General features: G+C 32.3%; 1 protein-coding gene across 2 annotated transcripts in view; it reads left to right on the top strand.

Annotated features, from left to right (window-relative positions):
* Positions 1-24,473, top strand: part of Arhgap29 (Rho GTPase activating protein 29) — a 62,715-nt gene that overhangs the window by 10,910 nt on the left and 27,332 nt on the right. For both annotated transcript variants that reach the window (XM_078026777.1, XM_078026778.1), the window contains exons 3-12: positions 11,844-11,978; positions 16,622-16,718; positions 17,058-17,130; positions 20,055-20,103; positions 20,489-20,626; positions 21,790-21,854; positions 22,261-22,371; positions 22,467-22,547; positions 22,734-22,922; positions 23,612-23,749. In XM_078026777.1, coding sequence (XP_077882903.1) covers positions 11,844-11,978; positions 16,622-16,718; positions 17,058-17,130; positions 20,055-20,103; positions 20,489-20,626; positions 21,790-21,854; positions 22,261-22,371; positions 22,467-22,547; positions 22,734-22,922; positions 23,612-23,749 — 1,076 coding nt within the window. The remainder of the gene's footprint in view (positions 1-11,843; positions 11,979-16,621; positions 16,719-17,057; positions 17,131-20,054; positions 20,104-20,488; positions 20,627-21,789; positions 21,855-22,260; positions 22,372-22,466; positions 22,548-22,733; positions 22,923-23,611; positions 23,750-24,473) is intronic.

Below are 24,473 nucleotides of genomic sequence, written 5' to 3'. Positions count from 1 at the left end.
TTGATTTTAATGCTTGGTTTTTCAGGCATTTTTTTTTTTTATATGTGTAACATGATAAATTTATTTATTTATTTATTTATTTTTTTGTATTCATTTTTTTTTTATTGGTTGTTCACAACATTACAAAGCTCTTGACATACCATATTTCATACATTAGATTGAAGTGGGTTATGAACTCCCAATTTTACCCCAAATGCAGATTGCAAAATCACGTCGGTTATACATCCACAATTTTACATAATGCCCAATTAGTAATTGTTGTATTCTGCTGCCTTTCCTATCCCGTACTATCCCCCCTCCCCTCCCCTCCCCTCCCTTCTTCTCTCTCTACCCCATCTACTGTAATTCATTACTCTCCTTGTTTATTTTCCCATTCCCCTCACAACCTCTTATATGTAATTTTGTATAGCAATGAGGGTCTCCCTTCATTTCCATGCAATTTCCCTTTTCTCTCCCTTTCCCTCCCATCTCATGACTCTGTTAAATGTTAGTCTTTTCTTCCTGCTCTTCCTCCTTGCTCTGTTCATAGTTGCTCTCATTATATCAAAGAAGACATTTGGTATTTGTTTTTTAGGGATTGACTAGCTTCACTAAGCATAATCTGCTCTAGTGCCATCCATTTCCCTGCAAATTCTATGATTTTGTCATTTTTTATTGCTGCATAGTACTCCATTGTGTATAGATGCCACATTTTTTTTATCCATTCATCTATTGAAGGGCATCTGGGTTGGTTCCACAGTCTAGCTATTGTGAATTGTGCTGCTATGAACATCGATATGGCAGCATCCCTGTAGCATGCTCTTTTAAGGTCTTCAGGGAATATAGCACAAGAGTTAATAACAAGAATCAACAAATGGGACTTACTTAAACTAAAAGGTTTTTCAGGCATTTTGAAAGATACATGTATCCCCTGTCAATATGAATTTTGAATTTAATAAGAATTTGTTTTATCTGTCTTGGAAGATTATTATCCAAATCTGAAAATTACTATTTAGTTAATCTGAGTGGCTGGAACCTTTTTGTTTTGTTTTCCTAAAGCAAGGAAGTATATATAAATATATAAATGAATCTCAGTATAAAAGATGAGGAGAATGCTTTATAATAATATGCTTGTGTTTAAGCCTGAGTGTGATTTTTAGCTTCTTGGAGTATCAGAATAAATAAATAAATAAATATTCTTATTTACTTAATAGAGTTATTATAAGGATCACATATAGTCTTCAAGCAAGCAGTTAAAATGTTTAAAATGCTATAACTCTTTTAGGTCGTATTATTACCTATATTTCTATAGACTTGAAACATGTGAATTGAGAACTATTCCTGGACTTCTGTAGTTACCACTACAGCAATAAATGGTAGCCAGACAGCAAAGAGCTGTTTCACTGTTCTTTATTGAAATGAAGGAACCTTGTCAGTATTTTTCCAGCAACTTTGCCAGTACTTTGTCTTTTGCCTTCAGATTTGTGGCATTGTTTATTACCTTTTAATTCATATCTGTTAGCTGCTAAAGAATTGAAAAGTTAACCTTGAAGAATAAAAAATGTGGATAGACAAGTCACCTTTTGGTCTAGTCAGAATACCTTCTTTAATGTATAGTTTAATTATAATGAGGCAGTAATGTGCAAATTCACTTGACTATTGCCTGAGATGTTTAATCCTACTGTTGAGGCTAGACTTAGATAAGTATCTTTTTGATTGGTTTTATGGTCATATTTTCATTTACCCAAATGAGTCATAGAAATGATCATTCCCTACCCAAAAATCTAAAATGCAAACCTTTTTGAGTACCATGGCAGTAGAAAAAAAAAAGTTTCTTGATTGTAGAACATTTTGAATTTTCAGACTAGGAATGCTGAACTGTTAAACTCTGTGCAAATATTCCAAAACCTGAAAAATTCCAAAATCTAAAATATTTCTGGTTCCAAGAATTTTAGATAAGGGATACTGAATCTTGTACGTGGTGCTTTTCATTTTATGTAATAAATTCATATGCAAATAAATTTATTCATTTGGTACCCATAAAGGCGAGTACTTTTAGCCACATTTTCCCAATGAGATGTATAACTAAGATTGTATGATATTCGTCAGCTTCTTTTTGCTGATAAATATTGGCCTTATTTGGGGTCTCAGAGGTCATTAATACAGAATGGTGTATTCTTTCCAAGCGATTGCACCTGCCTTACATGGCAGGCACTCTATAAAAGCACTGCTCAGTTTTCATTATTTCACTAGCTAATTCTGTACGTTGTAGGGATTATCTAAATTTGCACTGTCTGATATGGTAGCCATTAGGTATACATGACTGTTTAAATTTAATTAAAGTAAAAAACTTCTCAGTTATAGTAGCCGCCTTTTACATGCTCAGTAGTACATGTTGCTCGTGGTTACCATATTAAAGAGTAAAGATACAGAAAATTTCCGTTATTTCAAACATTTCTGTTTGATAGTGCTGATGTAGACATTTGGTTTTTATAATTATTGAGACTACTGAGATGAGTTCTTGCATTATAAATATATTTTTTTATTTCTAAAGCATTTTTTAAAACCTAGAAAAGTTGTTTGATAACAATTAGCAAATGTTTAAGTTTTTTACAATAGAAACAAAAGTCCGTTTGGAATCCCCTTCCTTGGGTTGGTTTTGGAATGTGTAACTTTCATTCCCTTTTTTATTTGAACAAGCAGATGATTTTCTAGCTATGGAGGCTGGGGTTGTGGCTTAGTGGTAGAGTGCTCACCTTTTATGTGGAAAGTACTGGGTTTGATCCTCAGCACCACATAAAAAAATAAAGATATTATGTCCATCTACAACTAAAAAAATATTTTTTTAAATTTTTCTAGCTAGGTTATTTAGTGGTTAATTGGTAGTAAAGGATAGCTGGAAAAACTCTCCCAGAGAATCATATTATCCAGGTTCTAGACCTAGTTCTGCTACTGCTTTGGAATATGTCTTAAGTCATTTAATCGTTTGTTAAGAATAAGTTACTGGGACCAGGTTCTGTCAGCCTTACAATTTTGTAAATTAGAATTTGATTTAACTTGGAGATTATATATAATTTTGAATACTTTTCAGTTTGAAATTGAAAAACATTAGCTAATTACTTGTTTTCAAATTATGAAATGCATATTATAGGGTATCCCCTTTTCTCCTCAGGCTCTAGAATGTTTTTATGACTTTTCTGATGAAAATTTTTCACACATTTTCCCATGATAGCTATCTGTGAGAGATTTGAAGACTATGAAATTACTCCACTCTTACTTTGATAGGATAAGTAGTTTGGTGATTCTCTTTCCACTACTATGTGCAGGGTAAGATTGCCCTGTAGTCTTTTACATGTAGCAGATATAGAATTTGAAGTTTTATATCTCTATCCATTGTTATTAAGGTACATTATAAATAATTACAGGGATAAATCTATATCTTATATGAAAGCACTGAAGATATTCACCCATGCATAAATACCTTCTGTTTAATTGTAATACTGTAGATTGATGTATGTGCAATGTAAGTACTAATTCAGGTTTATGGTTGCTCCCTGAGGAATAATGTCTTCTGAATTTCAAATAACAGATTTATAAATGTACTTCTAGCTTATTCAGTAGTTTAAAAGTATACCTTTGTGACATATCTTCCCATTTCCAGATACAGTGTCATTCAAGGAGGTCCAAAATCTGCGAATTTTAAAGGTGCAAGTCTTTTTAATTAGGCTTGAAGGAATAGTGCAAAATACCTCATTTTTTTGCTACTCATTGCTTGGAAGTGTTAAGTGCCATTATAAAATGTTAGATGGAGAAAACCAGTCTAATACTTCTTATAGGTTTTTCATTTTGATTATGTAATGGTATTTTAAAATGGATTTTAGTGAAAGTTTACTGTTATAATTATGTGCCTTATTTTTCTGCTTTGTTGTTTGGTTTTGGTTTGTCTTTTAAATAGGCAAGAATGGAAGATAAAAATTTATCATCAGTTTCAGATAAATTAGTTAAGTTCATGAATTTTTAAAAGTGCCTTCTAATTTTAAGAGCTTATTTTAGTTTGTAAAACCATAATTTATTTTATAATGGTAGCTTCTGATGAATTTTAGATCCTAGATCTTATACAACTGTAATTAGAAGAAGTATGTTAACTTTTGAAAGCAAATTTTATTGAATAGTAGGAGTTAAATGAAAAGCTTAATACCATTAGCTGTTCTGTTATGAGAGATTCTGCATGAATTTGTACATTTAATTAATTGTCTTGTATATTAACTAACTACCTCCACCCCCCTGTGAATGTACAGTAAGTTAGGTAATTTTTTTCCCAAATTTCAGTGTGTGTTAATTTTACCTCACTGATTTAATTTTAGCCTCACAGTGTGCCACAAGTTTTGTGGGATATTAGGAAAATTAAATTGCTAGTCCCATATGTTGTGCTGTCTTCTAGAAGTCATCCTCTTTAGAAGTGATTTCTAACAGGTATCACTTAGGAGAAATGAATGTGAATGTTATTAGATTATGACTTAGAGACAAAAAGAGATGAAATGAATCTTTGAAGAGTGAAGTATGAAATACAGGTAGCTCATTTATTACACCTCTGCCAGTTCATAGAAGATTGTAGTACTCTTCTGTGCTTGCCTAGAATGGTTTACAAAATTTATTACTATACATAGTAACAACTGTCATAGTTATTGGAAGTTAAAGCCTGTTAAATCAAATATGCAGAATATCTTGTCATTAAGCTTTAACTTCTTTAGCCATGTGGCAATGTATTGTAGTGAGTAAGAACACAAACTTTAGAGCCAGAATACCTGAGGTTGTAATCTTCATTACTCCTACTTGCTAGTTAGCTCTAACCTTTGTGCCTGGGTTTCTACATCTGTTAAAAAGAGATAACAGTATCTACATCACTGGATTTAGTTTAGAGCAAGTGTTTTGAAGTGTCACCAGTTATTGTTTTTACAGTCCACAGGTAAGTAGATAAAGCTACTATTCCTAGAGTTTCATTTCCTATAAATTCAAAAGTTATTATAGCAAAACATAGGAGTTTCCTAGTGATGAGTTCTGATGCTTTTTTCCTCCTTGTTCTTTTCATTGCACTCCCTAGTTAGGTTAAGCTGAATTAACAAGACTGATTTTAAGATTTTTTAAAATAAAGGAAAACACAATGGTTTTAAAAATTTATTTACTTAAGCATTTCCATGAAATGTTTGCAATATAAACAGTGTGGTATTGTGTTAATGCATGAGAACCCCAAAATAGAGCTGGCTGATCTGTTTTCACTTGATAAGCTGCATGAAGCAGAAAATAAATGGCACAAATAGGCAAAGCAATAATTAAAAGTCAGGTTACCATATTACAGGGGTAGTAGATACTTTTTTACTGTTCTATATAATTGCTGTTAAGACTTTGGTTGGATTTTCTTATATTCACATCTATAATACTTTTGTGGAATTAATTAAACTTTATTACATTTACAGTGTGGCCACTGTGACTTTAAAATTTATCCTGTATTAGTTATAGAACAAAATTAAATACTATAAGTTGACAGGCATAGAAGTATTTTTATAAGATATATGTGTAATGACTATTTCCAAGTAACTTATTTAGATTTCACATGTAAAATGAAATTGGAACTTTAATGTTTCTTTTTCATTAACTAAAACATTGAGACTTACCTATAAATATGTTTGTTGCTCATTGTACCCGAGACACATCTGTTTTCAAAGATACTTAGTTTGAATGGCTTATAGATTTACTAGTAATAATCATTATTTATATATTAAGACTATAAACAATTTCATCTCTGTTAATTTATTTGGTATTCACAACAACCTTGTAAAGTAAAACAGGTATTCTTATCAATTCTCTCTTACTATTAATGAATCTAAGATTAGAGAAGCCAAGAGTTTTATTTATAATCATTTCAAGGCAGTGGTAAATCAAGGATTGGAACCGAGATTTCTTAATCAATCTTTTGTTTTCTAACACCAAGCACACTTTATGAAAGAACAGTTACTGCTTTTGCTTTCATTGTGTGACTGCTTTGTTTTATTTTGTGGTGTCAGGGCAGGGGATATTTACTTTTGATGAACAAACTGTTTAAACTCCTTAAAACTTTTTTTAAAAGTTATATTTTTAGTTAGAGGCTTTTTGCTTCTTCTTTTTTTAATATTTTGCTTTTTAGTTATAGTTGGATACGATACCTTTATTTTATTTTTATATGATGCTGAGGATCAAACCCAGGGCCTCTCACGTGGTAGGTGAGCGTTCTACGCTGAGCCACACTGCAGCCCCAGCTTTTTGCTTCTTTAAAGATAATTCGAGGTAGTTTTATTCTGTGGGGAAAATGGAAACTTGTTTTTCTTCTTTTAACTTTTTATGGCACAAATGGTTGAGGGCTTGCTAATTTATGAAGTCTCAGGTGAAATTTACCAGGGTATATTCATGTCCTAGTAGTCAACCCTTCTGCCCAAATATATAGAAAAGTTTATGATTCTGTGATTAACATTTTATTTAGTTGACATATTCATTGCCATTGATTTATAGGCTTCAGAAATATGTTTAATCATAGAAATTCGAATTATTTGTAGTGCAATTTATTTGTCTTTTTGAAATGTTTCTAAATAACTTAGTTATTGTTTTTTAGTAAGTTGCTTTGGACCAACTTCAATATCTTTTTATAATGACTTCTGTACGGAAAAACGGAATTTCAATTTGGTATTTTTTGCTGCAGTTATTGGACTGTTTTGTAGTAATTTTTTAAGAAAACTTATAGCAGGGATACTCATGACATCTGTTAAAAAAATTACTGAGGATTTCAAAGAGTTTTCACTTGTGTATTTTGTATCTATTACATATTACCTACTATATTAGAAATTAAAACTGAGACAATTTAAAAATATTTAATAATTTTGAAATATGTGGTTGTCCATATACTTGATTTCCTTAACTCTGAGAAGGCCAGAATTTATGACCCTAGTTTATTTAGACATTTAGGTCATTAGTATTTTGTAGTTCTTCTTTAATAGCCTATACTAATTGGTGATGGTTGTTGTCAGTCATTTAAAATAAAGCTCTTTTTGCCCTGAGATTTCAAAATACAACAATATATTCTTGAATATTTCTCAAGTATATTAATATCTGTTGATTTTATTGTGAATATTAGAGATGACTAGCTTTTTTCTCTTTGAGATTAGTAGTCAGCTTTGGGTCATTACATAAGATATAAAAATACATAAGATATATATATATGTGTGTGTGTATGTATATGTATATATATGTGTGTGTGTGTGTGTGTGTGTGTGTGTGTATATATATATATAAAGAAAAATTTATTTTGGTTTACAGTTCATTATCAATTAACACCCCCATGGTTTGAGGCCTGTGGAGAGGCAGCATATGAGTGTAGGAAAAAACGGAATTTCAATTTGGTATTTTTTGCTGACAGTTATTGGAGTGTTTTGCAGTAATTTTTAAGAAGACTTATATGATAGAACAAATCGAGCTACAGAACAAGAGGAGAAGAGAAATGGAATGGACTGGGGTCTCAAAGTCTCCTTTAAGGATATGTCCCCAGTGATCAGGCCCTTCCTTCTAAATTTCACCACTTTTCAATAGTGCCATGCTGAGAACCAGTATTGGCCTTTGGGGAATATTTAGCATCTATACTATTGCACTACCATAGATTAGGTTTCAGAAAGAATGTACTACAATTCTCTGTGATGCTCATCACTCAACCTTGGTTTTGGTAAGTATCCAGAAGTATTAGCATAGACTAACTTCATAGTATAAAGAAGAGACTTGTGCAAAACTGGGATAACATAGGAAGTCTGGAGTGTTTTACAGTTTTTCCTTACAACTATCAAGTTGTATTATTTTCCCAGAAGTTTGTTTTATTTCATTGCTACTGGATTCTGTTTCAGAATCCAACCTTTATAACCTATATCTTCTGTTGCTTAAGATAATAGGAACTGCAGATATTTATAGAGGGCTTACTATGTTCCAGCAACTGTTCTAAGTGCTTTATGTGTTTTAACTCATTTAATCTCACAACTCTATGAAGTCTTCTTTGTCTTCTCTTTATAGGCAAGGAAAGTAGGCACAGAGAGATTAAGTAACTTGCCCAAGTTTCTCAGCCATGGAGGTAGAATTTGAAATCAGGGAGTCTGGTTCCAAAAGCTATCCTTTTTAACCACTATGCTATATTGGCTTAACTAAGTAAACTTAACACCCACAATTACCAAATTGTTGTTTATTTAATTAATATAGTTCATTAAGTTGTATATTCATATTTGTCCTAAGGATTAAAAATTATAAATGATTTTTAAAAATTAGGTTTATGGAGAAAATGCCAGCTATACATAAAATTCCTAAAATCTCTGACTGGCTTTTATTTCATTTTTAAAACAGACTTTGCTTTTTAGAACAGTTTTAGATACACAGAAAAATTGAGACAGTATATGGAGTTTCCATATAATCCTATGTCCAGTTTGCCTTAACTTCATAAGAATTAATGAACCAATATTTGACAGTAGCCAATAATAATGCTACCTTATTGTTGAACAAAGTCCATAGTTTATTCAGATTTTATAGATTTCCCCAAATACCCTTTTTTGTCTTCTAGAATCCTTTTACAGTACATTTAATGGTCATGTCTCCTTAAGTTCTCCCTGTCTCTTAAGTTTCTCAGACTTTCCTCATTTTTGGTAAGGAAAGTTTCAAGGAGTACTGGCTATATACTATGTCGCATGTCCTTTGGTTAGATATTTCTGATGTTCTCATGATTAGACCGAAGTTGTGAAATATTGGAAGAGAGATTACAGTTGTACAGTGTTTTTTTTCATCCTATCATCTCAAGGGTACTTGCTACCAACATGATTTATTATTGTTGTTAACCTTGATTAACTGTCTTATGTGGTGTTTGTCACCTTCTACACAGTGAAATTACTGCTTTTGTCCTCCCATGCATATTGTACTCTTTGGAAGAAATCACTATGCATACCTCTCTGAGGGCAAAGTATCTACATAAAGTATTTAGTATTCTTGTACACAAGAGGTTTGTTTCTTCTCATTTACTAATCTGTTCATTCATTTATATTAATATGAATGTATGGATTTTTTTTATACTTTAGGTATAAAGTCAGTACTATTTTTTCCTCCAGTTGTTATAGCTTTGGACAGAGGGAACCTTTTCAGTTGACTTTTGTACAACTTTGACATACCCTCTTCACTTTTTAAAGTTTTTTATTGATGCATTATAACTATACATAATAGTGGGGATTCATTATACCATATTTGTACATGCACATAATATCATTGATCCCTATCATTCTCCAATACCCTCCCTTCCCCTTCTCTCCTCCTTCTCCTGATCTGCTGACTCTACTAATCTTTTTATTATTATTATTTCAATTAGAACATTATAATTATACATATAAGCAAGATTCATTGTGGTATAATTGTACATGGACATAGCATAATTTGATAGATTTTGTTCCCTGATACTTCTCCATACTCTCTTCTCTTTGCTCCCTCCCGCTTCCTTACTTTCTGGCACTATATGATGCTTTTGACTCAACTTGTATATTTCCTACCTCTGTCCTACAATTAGTCATTTCTTAAATGAGTACTGATTCCTTTTATTGGAGAATGGTTCAGGAACCAAGACCGGTGTGCTAGTTATGCTGGGGTGGCATTTATTTATAGACTCTCTTGGCTGACAGCAGAGAAATACATATGTCTGTGCTGATCCACGTGTCCATATATACATATCCATAAATATCCTATGTGTAACCATTTATATCAAGCCAAACATCAGTTCTTACTGAAGTTTCCAACTTTAATGCATCACAACCTGGAAAATTATAGTTTCCTCCTCCTGTTTATTTCTAAATTCCACTGTAACAGTGAGATGAGATGCCTGGCTTCCACCATGTTATCCATTTATTCATTTGTTCAGTTCTAGTGTACATGTATAATGGTGTCAGTTATAAACCCAAATTCCCATTGAAAAAATTTCAATTGGAGTACAGTACTCAAGAGTATTTCCTCTGCCTTTAGTCTTACTTATTTAATCTACTTACTTCCAGAGTTAATTAAGCTAATACTTAATCTCATGGTTTTTTTTTTTAAATTTTCCTCTGTCAATAAAATTTGATAGATGAATGAATCAGATTTTTTCCTGGAAGGCTCTGTTTTCTCTCTTGCTTTTAGTACTATGTGGACCACTCTTTTTTGCTTCTCTCTGAATACTCTTTGCCCTGATATGCCCAGCTCTTTATCTTGTTTTCCTGGCACCTCCACCCATTGCTCCTCTTGTTCTGCGCATTTATTTTACTCTTGATAGTGCTCTTAATAAATGAATATTTTATGGATTATGTTGAAATATTTTTATTTTTTATGCTATAGATAGCTCTTCATTCTGGTATCTTCCAACATTTCTGTAAAATGAATAATTTGTTTAGTGATTATCTTCCAACATTTCTGAAAACATAAATATACATTTAATTATAATACTACATTTTAAAAATAATTTTCGGTTTTTAAGCTGAACTATTTCAGTAGGAAGGCAGTATAACATTAAGAGCATATATTCTGGAATTATATATGTTGACTTTAAATTCTGGCTCCACAGTTTGGTAAACTTAGGTGACCCTCAGTTCTCTCATCTGTACAATGGAGAATTGATAGCTAATAAGGTCATGAACATTAAATGGGACAATATATCTTTTAAGCATTTTTAAGTGTGCCTAGCACAAACTGAGCATTTAAATAAATATTAACCATTATTAAATGCTAATGCTATGTAAGGTTAAGGAAAGGAGAATCATACTATGTTTAAGATGGTTATTTTTTCAAACTTCTGAAGATTACTTCAGAGTCCTAAAGGTAGGTTTATAATACATATTGGTTTGCCTTGAATGATAATCCACAATATGCCTGTTATGCTAGCATGATTATGAGGAGCATCCTCCTTTTTACTTACTAAGTATATTGGTTTGGGTGATAAATTATATGATCACTTATTTTTGGGGGGTTATAAAACTCTTATCTGCATCTCTCTGGCAGGGATGGTATAAATGAACACAGGAGGCTAGGATTAGACTAGTGGGTCCTGGGAAATGTGCACATCTAAGAGGGTAGCACTGCTTTGCTCCAGCTGCTGAGGAAGATAGCAGGCCTGGTTTAATCCAGTCTTGCTTTTTTTAGAGTAGGCAGAAATCTGGAAAATTTAAAATGGTTCACCCAATTTGTCATCATTAGCAACTAATTACATTTTTCTAAAAAGCACAAAAATTTATTAAAAGATCGATGCATTAGATCATATGTAATTTATATTGCAGGTTTTTTTTTTAATATGCAGGTCAAATGATGGTCCTTACATATAGCCTGAGAGTTTCTGTTTCCAATAACTGATAATTCCTTAATGGAAAGAATTAACTCTAATGTAGAAACTGAACATGTATTTTTAAACATTAGTTATGTAACCATCAAACTTTTTAGGACTCTTAATGTAGTTATCACATATATTAAATATATGATAGTAAAAACTGTAAGACAGGAAATACCTTATATGGTTGTTTCAAGGAAAATCTGGAGAGCATATGTAGACTGAGAAAACTGAAAAGGGTAGTGCTAAATTGACCATAATTGTGAAAGTCTTTGAAATCCTTAATGAATTAAAATGACCAAGAATTTTCTAAAGATAACATAACTGCAGTAGTAGAATTAGAAGTGAATGTGTAGTAGGCAACAATTGTGGAATGCTTTCTAATGCCTTTCACTTGAAATGTGTTTCATGTGATCTATTGTAGCTTGGATTTCCAGAACTTTTCTTTGGAAACAAATTTTTTTTTTCCCTTTTTAAGACTGTTTTAAAGAAGTCATTCATATACGTCTGGATGAGCTTCTCCATGTTTTAAAGTCTGTAATGAATAAGCATCAGAACCTCAATTCTGTCGATCTTCAAAATGCTGCAGAAATGCTTACTGCAAAAGTGAAAGGTAAGCATGATATGTTAAAAGGGTAGCTTGGGCAAAAAGTCCAGTGAGACATTCTGTTTCATAATGACTGTACAACCATTTCCTCTGATGGCATTTGTATGAGGTGTATCAATAAAGAGTTATGCATACTTGGATATTTAAATACTTCCACTAAGTCACACCTACAGTTTCTTCCTCTTAAAAATAAAAACTTTGTCAGTGAACATTGTAAAACTACCAACTTAAACCAAACAAGTGATGTTTAAAAATTGCGCTTTATAAATGAGTTCATGATATTTTGAACAATATGTGTCTTTGTTATGTGAGGACAAGTGATGTTAGAAAATGTTCAATTGTAGCAATTTCATTTTGTAAAAGGAACCAAGTGGAGAACAAGGTTTATTTCAAGATTTGAAAATGAAAATTGTTGAATAAGTTTATCCTCTATGTGTGTGAATTGAGAGTGAAGGGAGTATTTATTTAGGTTAATTAGGAGATTTTTAGAAGTTGTGAGCAAGATAAGGATTGAAGGTCTGATTTAAGGCAAAAACTGGGATGTGGTAGTGGTAGGTTGTTGATTGTTGTCTAGAGGGCATGGATGTCAATTGACAAAACAAGACAAGTTGAACAGATTAGGGGTTATGCAGAAGTTTGGAGTTGAAGGTGTGGATTTGGGAATTGATGTTGTATGGGTGGTAGATAATTTTAAGCCGGAAAAGTGGGTAGCTTCTCTGTGGCTTTTAAAAATGTGCCTACTAACCAAATTTGTTTTAAAATAGATTGTTTACAAGTGCCATTTTTGTGTCTATAGATAGTAAAATTTCCATGCTTGGAAATAGCGGCCTAGTTCAATTGTTGTCAGTGGCTACTGTGTGCAGTCAGGATGTCCTGGGGAAGGAGTGCCTATGTGGTTGGTGTCCACATTCCAGAAACAGACAAAGAGAGTTGTCTCTCAATTGCCTTGAAGATCTTTTTATCTTTGAGCTAAAGTAATCTTTTGAATATCATTTCCCACGATGACTGTCGTTACATGGGATTGTTACTGTTTTACTTTTGCGATGGTTGAAACTTTAAAAGCGGAAAATTACTTGTGAAATTTACTCTTTCAGCAAGAATTTGTGAGACTAGAAAACTTAAAAAAACCTGTTCTTTGGAGTAGGTTTGCATGTTTTTAAATAAAAGCTTTCTTCCTCCCTGTCCCTACTTCTAATGTTGAAGCCCCCTAAAAATATATTGATGTTGTAAATGAAAAATATTCAGTGATCTGCAAATGGAGATCAGAGCTTATTTAATTCTTTGATTTAATGATAATCTAGTTTTCAAAAGCTGGAAAGTTAAGGTATAGGTGGAAACCATTTTTTAATAGACATTAAAAGTAATAGATTGCTGTCCCAAGCAATCTGAGTGCTTTGCATACTTCAATCTTTGCAGAAATCTGTAAATGTACATTTTTGTTTTGCTTATTTTAGAGAGAAATGTTAAGAAAAACTCTTGTATGGTAAAATAAAAGAGTTATAGAAGTATGAAGATCATTTAGATCATTTTAGTCTTAATCATCTGATTGCATTTTAAAAAACAACAGTGACCTAAGCACTTGACTTTTTTGGAGTTCTTACTCATCAAATGCATTTTTCATATTTGCCAGACTGCTCAAACAAAAACAAATAACCCACCCCACAATACAGAACACAGAATGTTGTTTGTGTTCCTCAGATTTGAATGCATGAAGTGCATCTACTTTCTATGCAGAAGAAATGAGAAATTGCAATCTTTAATTCCCCTTACTTATTATTGTTCATATGACATTTACCTTGTCATAAGTTGAGAAGAAAATTTCTTAGTTTTTCCCCCATTTATTTTAGTAGTGATTTGTATTTCCTGTGTCTCCTCCTGTTTCCAAGCAGGAAGTTCAGTCTGACAAAATATTTGCAATGTGGCAAGAGAGATACACGCTATTTTTGAAGCAGATAAAGACATTTTCAGAACTCAGGAATTTATGCTGTATTTAGTAGTCATATTTTCATTTATTTAGGTCAATTTTAATTCATAATTTAAGTGAGAAGGAGGTTTTACTTAGGTTTTTCATGATCTGTATTTTGCTCTTTCTTTATAAAATGGCAGTCAGAAAAATAAGCTATAATTATACCTCCAAGAATATAGAATTTCATGTTTTCAAATTTGATTCTTTTAATATGCAGTTCATTTACACAAGTAAATACAAATTGTGAGAGAGGGTGTTCACCAATAAACATTTTTTTTTAACCTCAGCTTCTTTGCCTACCCATATCTTTTCCTAGATAAGTAATAACTACTACTACTTTCTTCTTACATCTTTCCAGAGATATATTACACATATACAAGCATATACATGTATGTATTATTAAATTCTGACAAATGCACATTCCTGTGAAAACATCATTATAGTCATGGCAATGTTTACTCCCCTTATAATTCTCCACCTCCTCTTTCACAAATTTTGATCTAATTTCTCCTCTTTTTCTTTGACACATGAGTTAATTAGAAGTTTGAAATTTAATTTTCAGGTGTTTGGAAATTTTACAGAGATTTTCTATATTTATTCGTGATTTAATTCCAGGTAGTCACTGAATGTGTTTTGTCTGATATGAATACTTTCAAACTCAGTGTGAGACATGTTTTATGGCCCATAATAAGGCCTGTGTTGGTAAATATTCATTTGAAAAGAACATGTGTTTGCTGTTAGTAGTTGGAGTGCTCTATAATTGTCTGTCTTGTCAAGGTGGTTGATAGTATCATTCAGATCTTCCTACTCTCACTCATTTTCCATCTGTGTGTTCTGTCAGTTGCAGGGAGGGCTATTGAAATCTTTGCTATCACTGTGAGTTTGTCAATTTCTTGTTGCAGCTTTCTTACTTTTTGCTTCATGCATTTTGAAGCTCTGTTTATTGGATACGCAAATAGAATTGTTAGGTCCTCTTGATGACCTGACTCCTTCATAATTATAAAACAAGGTTGTGTCCATTTGTGTCTCTCCCCCTGCCCCCTGTAATTTCCTTTGCTTGTGAATCCACACTGTGTAATATTAGACAGTAAAGTGGGCAGTTGTAAGCTTACCATGGTATTTCTTGTCTTTCAGGGATTACTGTCCTTTATTGCCTGATAATCCAGTGTCTTGAAAAATGTTGTCTTTAAATTTTATACAGGTTTTTTTTTTCAATTGTTTCTGGCTTAATTATAACCTGTTTCTTGGCCAGAACAGAAGTCTTAAGAATATTTTAAAAATTATTTGCAATGATTCTTAAGTTTTTCTTTTTGTTTGTATTAGGGATATTTAGAAGAATGTGATGAAATGTGTGGACTGTCCTCACCCTCCACAAATCTGATTGTAATTTCAGGGAATTTGTAGGCTTGAGGTTTAATTCATCCCAATCTAGGAGTTTTTGCTTTCTAACTCAATTTGCATATTAGTGTCACCTGGGAGAGCTTTTGAAAAATATCTGTGCCTTACTCTAGCCTTTTTTGTTTTGGATACCAAGGATGGAACCCAGGGATGCTTAACCACTGAGCCAGATTCCCAGCCGTTTTTTATATTTTATATAAAGACAGGGTCTGATTAAGTTCCGTAGTACTTCTCTCAGTTTCTGAGGCTGGCTTTAAACTCAGGATCTTCCCACCTTAGCTTCTCAAGCCACTGGGATTACAGGCATGTACCACTACACCCAGCTACTACAGACTTTTCAAATCTGAATCTTTGGTGATGGGGCTGACTTTGTTTTTAAGAATCCCCATTCAAGATTAAAAATGATTGGTAAAGGAGAGGATGGCTTCTTTTCCACATGGTTTCTCTACCTGCACTTTACTGGTATGGATACTAGAGAGGGTAGGATACATGGAACTATTTGCCTTATTACCAGCCTGAGTCACATGGTTTATTTACTTAAAGGAAAAAAGCCAATTCAACCTTCAGATTTTGTCTTAGTAAATTGTGTTTGGGCTTTTATCAAGGGTGCATATAGAAGTTAGAAGAAACTGTTTTAGTTGTTTCATAATTTGCATTAACAAAGTGAAAAATATCTCTATTATAAACAAAAGACAGCTCTATGTCAATTAACCTAGATCTCAGGGCCCAAGAACCTATTTTGAGCAACTGTAAATAAATAGGAATTTAAGTTTTCTAAAGCACTGGATTTTTAAAAAATGTGATATCTTGTTATAGGTTTTATATATACAAATATATAAATGTATATAAAATTTCAGTTATTGGTGGTTCATAGTAAATATGTGATTCCTAATGATTTCAGTGAGCCATAGTGTCTTTAACTGTTTTTAAAAATACCAGAAAGCAGTAAGCAAAAGAAAATAGCACAGAACACTCTTGATAAAGAGGTTTGGTGTAACAGACTCTGCCTCCAAGACAGATTGATTTCCCACTAAGTAACTTTTTATATGTGTCAAATTATGTAAAGCATAGATTAGGGAGTTTGGAATGCCAACTACTTTCATGCAACTGATTTTTTATGATTTCCTGAATGAATACCTGAATATCCTCTTGTTTTGTATAGCCCTTTCACTTTCTGAATCTTTTAATGAAGTACTGGTAAATTTTTAAAGGAGTAAATGATTTTGTATGAATCTATATTCAAATATTGTCTCCCTCATTTATTGTAACAAACCTTTCCCTACAGCTGTGAATTTTACAGAAGTTAATGAAGAAAACAAAAAAGATCTATTCCGAGAAGTGTTTTCTTCCATTGAAACTTTGGCATTTACCTTTGGGAATGTGTAAGTAAAGGACTGTCTTTTAAAGGTACTGGGCCTAAGTGTGTTTCAGTATATATATTGCCTGTACAATCCATAGAAACTGAAGTATTAATTTTTGTAACATATTATCACAACTTTGAAAAAGACACATTCTTTGTTGTTCTATTAAAGTATTTGGAGGTGTCTTTATAACTATTTAGAAGCTACATTCATTTGCAAGTAACTGATTCATGTGAATAGATTTCTAGGAGTTTTTAATCATGTTCTTCCTTAAAACAGATTGTCCTAGATGATATGATTGTAAAGCCTGTGACAAAGAAGCATAATAATATGTCTTTTTTTTTTAACCTCCCTGGATAGCCTTACAAACTTCCTTATGGGAGATGTAAGCAATGATGCATTGTTACGACTACCTGTTTCTCGGGAAAATAAGGTAAGTTTTTTGGTCTCAGTGAAGCCTTTTATATTTTTAACTAAGCATTTCATTTATTTTCTAATCTTAATCTCAGAATTACTCCTTCATAGTTAAGTTTATAAATTACCATAATATGGCAAGAAAACCAGACCAACTCATTTAAAATATGGTCAGTTTCTGGAGCAGTATTTGGTAATACTTTTTAAGTGGACTGAACTATTAAAAGGGCGTGCCTGATAATTTATAACATACAATGAATCCATATGGTATAAGGTCTAAAATTTTAGAAGGGATTTTTAACCTTTTTTCCCTACGGACTTTGGCACAGATTTTGAGACTGGTGAAACTTGGGCAGGGGGAAATGGAAAAAGTAATGAGGGTGGTAATCTCACATATCATACAATTTGGGTTTTTGTTTTGTTTTGTTTTGTTTTTGCCAGGAAACACTTGTTAACCCTATAGGTCTTAATTCTCCCTACCAGCATCCCTATACTTTTGTCATAGGATTGGGGTTATGATTTCTAATTGGAAGAAAATTTTCTTTGGAGTAATAAAGATCTATAATAGAGGAGGCTGGGATTGTGGCTGAATGATAGAGTGCTTGCCTAGCATATGTGAGGCACTGGGTTCGATTTTCAGTATCGCATATTCATAAGTAAAAAATAAAGGTATTTAAAAAAAGATCTATAATAGTAGGAATATTTTCAGTTGACTGATTATTTTTTTCACTTAATGAAAGATATTTAAACATACTCTCTCAGGGACATGTGTTGATAATTTCTGTTAAAAATCATCTGATCCATTAGCAATGCCCTGTCTCAAAATTTAAAAAAAGGGCTGGAGATGTGGTGCAGTGGTTAAGTGCCCCTCAGTTTAATCCCTGGTTCCACAACAACAAAAAGGATTTCCACAAATGTGCCAGGTACTTGTATTATATAAAAATAATATAAAAAGTTAAGCTGGTATGGTAGTGTGTGCCTGTAACCCCAGCAACTCAGGAGGCTGAGGTAGGAAGAGCACAAGTTCAAAGCTAGCCTCAGCCATTTAGCAAGACTTTGTCTCAAAATAAAATAAACAATGAAAAGGGCAGCCAGGAGTGGTTAGCACATGCCTGTAATCCCAGTGGCTTGTTAGGCTGAGGCAGGAGGACCCCGAGATCAAAGCTAGCCTCAGCAATTTAGCAAGGCCCAGTGAGGCTTTGCCTATAAATAAAATACAGAAAAGTGCTGTGGTTGTGCCTCAGTGGTTAAGTGTTTCTGAGTTCAATCCTCAGAACCAAAAAACCAAAATAAAATAAAAAGAGCCAGGGATTTATTTCAGTGGTTAAGTACCCCAGGTTCAACAATCCCTGGTACTCTCAACGCCCCCAAAATAAAACCTAAGATCATTCTTTAAATGATACAAAATATAAGCATGAATGCTTAAAGCACTTGGTGTACATGTATTATAATATTGCAAAAATGAATAGGACTGTTTCTAAAATCATCCATTGATAAGAATAAGGAAGAGTCTTAAAATTGTCAAATATTTTACTGTTATTCATGTTTCTTCTCAATTTTACCTTTTAAAATTGTTACTGATTCTTCAGAAGATAATAAAACTTTAACATGTGTAGCAGCGCTATGAACAATTTAAATTTTAGGTATGAACATATTTCCTATTCCTGCTTCTCAAATGTGGGCACATACTATACTGATTTTGATTAGAAAAATAATTTTCCCCTTCTTAAAAAATTTTGTGCCTTGTTTTTCTTTTTTTGAAGTTTTAATTTTCCCTAGAGATTAAGATTAAAAAGCTCAAGATGATATAATCCTAATAATAAAATTACTTTGTTTGATGAAGGTTTTTGAAAAATATAATTTAAAAATAATAGCTGCAATTCATTTTAATAGTGCTTACTATATACCCTGTACTGTGCTAATAACATTATATCATCTTGATTCTTAAAACAGCCTTATGAATATAGTGTTCTTAACTCCATTTTACAGAAGGGCAAACTAAAGTTAGGCGAATTTAAATGTGTAATCCCATGTCATAAAGTGAATAATGGAGCTGGACTTGAGACCCACGTCTTTTTGATCCCTTTTGCATTGAATCCCTATATACCTTGTATTGCCCAACCAAGTAGATCATATATGTGTAAGATTTAACAATTTTGATAGATGTAGTGTTCTAGCCTGCTAATATGGTAGCCACTAGTCACATCTAGTTCTTTAAAATTAATTAATAATGCTTCTTAGTCATAATAAATACTTTTAAAATGCTCAAGTAATGTATGAAGAAACTAATGGTGTGACTCTACTTTGTGTACAACCAGAGATATGAAAAGTTGTGCTCTATATGTGTGATATGAACTGAGATGCATTCTCTGTCACATATAACAAATTAGAATGAACAAATAAATAAATAAATAATTTAAAAATGTTCAAATAAGTAGCTACAATGTAGTTAATAGCTACCATATAGGATATTACATATTTGCATCTTTACAGAAAGTTCTGTGCTAAGCTGTCCAACAAATTTTCAAGGATGTGCTTATCATATAATAAAATGGTAAAAGATGAGCTGGACAAGGCAGATCTATATCTTCTATTTAGATAGCAATCTATTTAGATCACTTCTTTGACTTCCTGATATTTTAGGAATATGCAGAATTTAAAGTTTAGCATAGATTCATGCATGTTAACTTATGCTGTTAGTAAACAATGAGATTGTTCATTCTTGCTTGGAGCTTAAGACCTTTTGTGGTAAAAAGCCATGTAATTCTTAGAAAGTGTTCTGGTATTTAAACAGACTTCTCAGGCCCTTTGAAAGGTTTTAAATACTTGAAATTCTTTGGCAGGAATTATGTCAAAGTAACAAATTGGGGTGAAAATTTTCTGAAGCAGAGATTTGTTGTCTTCTGCACTAATCTTAAATTTTTTTCCTTCCATGTTGTAAAGTCTTTTGAAAATATTTCTGTGGACTCAGTCGAGTCATCCAGTGAAAAAGGTAATACTCAATGTACTTATAACTTTTGTTAAACATTTTGCAGTTTCTTTCAATAAGTGGTTTAGATTACTTTATCTCTTCTTGATTAGTAACCTATTTTACCTAGTATACTCATTTTTTAGTGCATAATGACATATAAAGTGTTATGTATAAAACTTAAGAGGAAAACCCCAGTTGAGTAGATAAATAATTTGATGATGTAGACTTATCAAGAATATAAGGCTTGTAACCTGAATAATAGAAATATATATTAAGATAAAATATAATTTGAAATCATTTTGTTTAAATCGTGCCCTATAATTATAAGTTTGTCTGAATGCTGCTTTGTTTAGAATTATTATAGACTATATTTAAAAAATACTTACTCTGATATTTTTCTTTTCAGGAAATTTTTCTCCTATAGAATTAGACAATGTGCTGTTAAAAAACACTGACTCTATTGAATTGGCCTTGTCATATGCTAAAACATGGTCAAAATATACAAAGAACATAGTGACATGGGTTGAAAAAAAGCTTAATCTGGGTGAGTTGTCTTTTGGAGCATCTGATTAACTATGGAGTATAAGAACTAAATTGTTTATGATTCATTTTCTATAGACTAAGTATTTATGATAACAAATTAGTTGTTTCATTATTCATTTTCTCTTCTTGAAATAGACTTTTCTTATACTAGATATACTTGTTGAACAGTTACTGTGGGTTGACCATTAGACCTAGAAGTCACATTCTAAAGGGTGAAAAGAAATACAATCAGATAACATGGTTAAAGGAGATAAACGCAACAATAGATGTTTCAGCAGAAGGCAGTGAAAGCTTAGAAGAAACATCCCCACCCCCAGCCCATGCTGGGGATTAACCCAGCACATCATGCAGGCTGGGCAAGCACAGTATATGCTACCACCACCGAGGTACAGCCCCAGCTCGAAGAAACATCTTAACAGCTAATATTACCTAGAATTTTATAGTTGAAAAAAATTTTTAATATGCATTATTTCATTTAGTCCTACAAAACCCTGGGAAGTAGGCAAGACAAGAATTCTTAGCCCCATTTACAGATAAAACAAATAAGTGATTTTCCTAAGGTCATATATTAGATTTACTTAAGGTCATAGAGCATAACTGGAAGAAAATAGAATCTAGCAAAGCCTGTGCTCTTTCCACTGTGTTATTTATTTTTAATAGGAAATGCTAATTAGAATCACTTGAATAATCTTAAAAAAGGACAGTATAAAGGCCTAGGTTCCATTTCTCAGAGAGGTAAAGTACAGTCAAGTGTATTTTGAAAAAGTTTCCCAATTGATTCTGATGAGCCCTTAAAATTAAGAATTACTGCATTTTATCAGGATGCACACTAGTATGTGTAATCACTTTTTTCTTTTCTTATTTGTTGGGGGGCACCAGGGATTAAACCCCAGAAGTACTCAACCACTGAAGCACATTCCCAACCTCTTTTTATTTTTTACTTTGAAACAGAATCTCGATAAGTTGCTTAAGACCTTGCTAAATTGCTGAAGCTGATTTTGAACTTGGCAATCCTCCTGCCTCAGCCTCCTGAGCTGCTGGGATTACAGACACACACCGTTATTCCTAGCTTGTAATCACTTTTCAATTGGAGAAATATAAATAGAGAATGGAGGAAAGAAATTAGTTAATTTTGCTTTCTGATACCTTTTTTAATCTTTTCAGAATTGGAGTCCACCAGAAATATTGTAAAGTTGGCAGAAGCAACTAGAGCTAACATTGGACTACAGGTAAGTGTTGTATGAATTTTAGGGGTTCTATCACAGGAGATTAGTCAGATGAGCTCCCAGATAGTGTCTTGTAAAATCATAAAGTTTCAATTAAAAGAGGAAAAAAACTTAATTGCCCATCTTTTTATTGACAAATAAAATCCTTTTAAATTTATATGGCTGTTAATTATGAAAAAAACTAGGAAATTCACAATTTTATACCAATATTGATTAGTGTGATGGCTGCTAATTTTCTAATTTATAATTAACTTTCTTTAGTATTTTTCTCATAATTGTGTTCCTATATAGTCATTTTTCTGGGAGAAAAAAATCTAAACTTAAGTTTCTCTTTTTGAAGATCACTATGTGCATCTGGAATTCTAGTAAATGTATAATGTATAATTTACTTCTTAATTTTAAATTCTAGGAGTTTATGCCACTACAGTCTCTATTTACCAGTGCTTTACTCAATGACATAAAGAACAGTCACCTTTTACAACAAACAATTGCAGCTCTCCAAGCCAACAAATTTGTACAGGTAAAATAATTTATATATGTACGATTTTTTTTTTAATAGCATATCTTTAGAAAACAACATTTTTCTTTTTCTTTTTTTTAAAATATCCTTGACAGCCTCTACTGGGGAGGAAAAATGAAATGGAAAAACAAAGGAAAGAAATAAAGGAACTTTGGAAACAGGAACAAAATAAAATGGTTAGTATTATACTGGAATTTCATGTACCTGTTTGTGAACATCTAAAAATCATCTATATTATATAACATCTACCTTACTCTAGTTTTCTAAAATACTGCTTAACTGTCTTCCTGAATATGCTAAAGAAACTTGTATAGTAGGGTTTCTTTCAAATTCTTGGTTTAATATTACTGTTTTCTGTATAGCTTGAAACAGAAACTGCTCTCAAAAAGGCAAAATTGTTATGCATACAACGTCAAGATGAATATGAAAAAGCAAAATCTTCCATGTTTCGTGCAGAAGAGGAGCATCAGTGCTCAAGTGGTGGATTAGCAAAAAATCTCAATAAGCAACTAGAAAAAAAGCGAAGGTTGGAAGAGGAAGCACTTCAAAAAGTAATATTTTTTTGTTATTTGAAAATTCAGTTAGCAATAATCTGCAAAGGGTTTGTTCTTAAACTTGCAATATATTTTGGGATTATCTAGGAGGCTTATTCAAGAAGCCTGCTGGGCCCACTTCAGAGTTGTGTATAGAGTAAGTAGGTCAAGGGTGAGACCCAAACAATATTCTACTGACAAGTTCCCCAGCAATGCTGGTGGAGATCCATACTTGAGAATGACTATGCTAAGAGACTTAAGAATTTGGGGTTTCATTTGTGAAAGAAGTATTTTAAAGCAGTAGTTTAATATTTTTTACTTGATTTTTTTCAGAAAGTTCACCTTTTAGGCAAGTGCTAATTCCAGCACCTACTAGCAAGTATAAACTAAAATTTTGTGTTATTTATTAAAAATATAGTTTGATAAACAAATTTTGTAAGAGAAACAGTAAATAAAATAGAAAATGCTAATTTAAATAGAAGTGAACACTTACTTTATAGTCAATATACTAATTGTAAACTGTGCTTGAATATTCATTAAAGCCAAGTATACTTGAGTCACTCACCAGAATGATTAATATTTGTTATATTTAGAAGTTTTCCATTTAAAACATAGACTATTTCTACAATAAGTATTTATTTTAAAATGTAAATTCTGGTGATCAGTGTTATGTTCTTTTTTATTTTTCTCCTGTGGTATTCCTGAAGGTAGAAGAAGCAAATGAACTCTACAAAGTTTGTGTAACAAATGTTGAAGAAAGACGAAATGATCTAGAAAACACCAAAAGAGAGATTTTAACACAACTCAGGACACTTGTTTTCCAGTGTGATCTTACCCTTAAAGCTGTAAGTGATTTCTTCAGTAATAATTCAGTAATAATTTAAAGGCAATGCGGGAGGAAAAAAGCCATCTTATCTGCAGAAGGGAGAGAGATGCCTGATAAGTTGATTCTTACGAGATTTAAATTCTGAGAGCTTTAGAACATGTTTAAAGATTGGCTTTTCATTTTCATTAGTGACATAGTTTGATTTATTTTGGATTTGTCTCCCTTCCATGTCCCCTTGATTCATGATTTACTTGGTTAAAACTGAACTGTGAGAGTTTGAAATTGCCTCTAAACCATTGTCTTTTTGCCTTGGTTGACAAATGTGATTTAACCTTGCAACTTCTGTGAGCTAAGTGACAGAAGAGAGATCTATTCTTCAAAATTTGAGTAAAACTAAATATTAAAATTGTACGCGGTGATATATTTGAAAACAAAGCATTCAGCCTGCATTTGTTTTCATTATCTCTTTAAAATGTTTTTTTGTAAAATATTTACATATTCAAAACCTTCTTGGCATACAGTGTATACGTTTTCACACACAAATAAATTTTTGTACCTGTCACCAGAGTCAAGATTCAGAACAATTTCATCACTTTAAAGATATTCTTTTGCTGGGCACTATAGTGCATGCCTATAATCCCAGTGACTCAGGAGGCTGAGGCAGAAGGATAGCAAGTTCAAGGCCAGCCTGGGAAACTTAGGAAGGTCTTAAACAACTTAGCGAGGCCCTGTCTCAAAAAGGC

This window comes from Ictidomys tridecemlineatus, chromosome 11, assembly GCF_052094955.1.
Source record: "Ictidomys tridecemlineatus isolate mIctTri1 chromosome 11, mIctTri1.hap1, whole genome shotgun sequence".
Lineage (NCBI taxonomy): Eukaryota > Metazoa > Chordata > Mammalia > Rodentia > Sciuridae > Ictidomys > Ictidomys tridecemlineatus.
The sequence above is the reverse complement of the archived record's forward strand: the minus strand, read 5'-3'. Positions and strand labels throughout refer to the sequence as shown.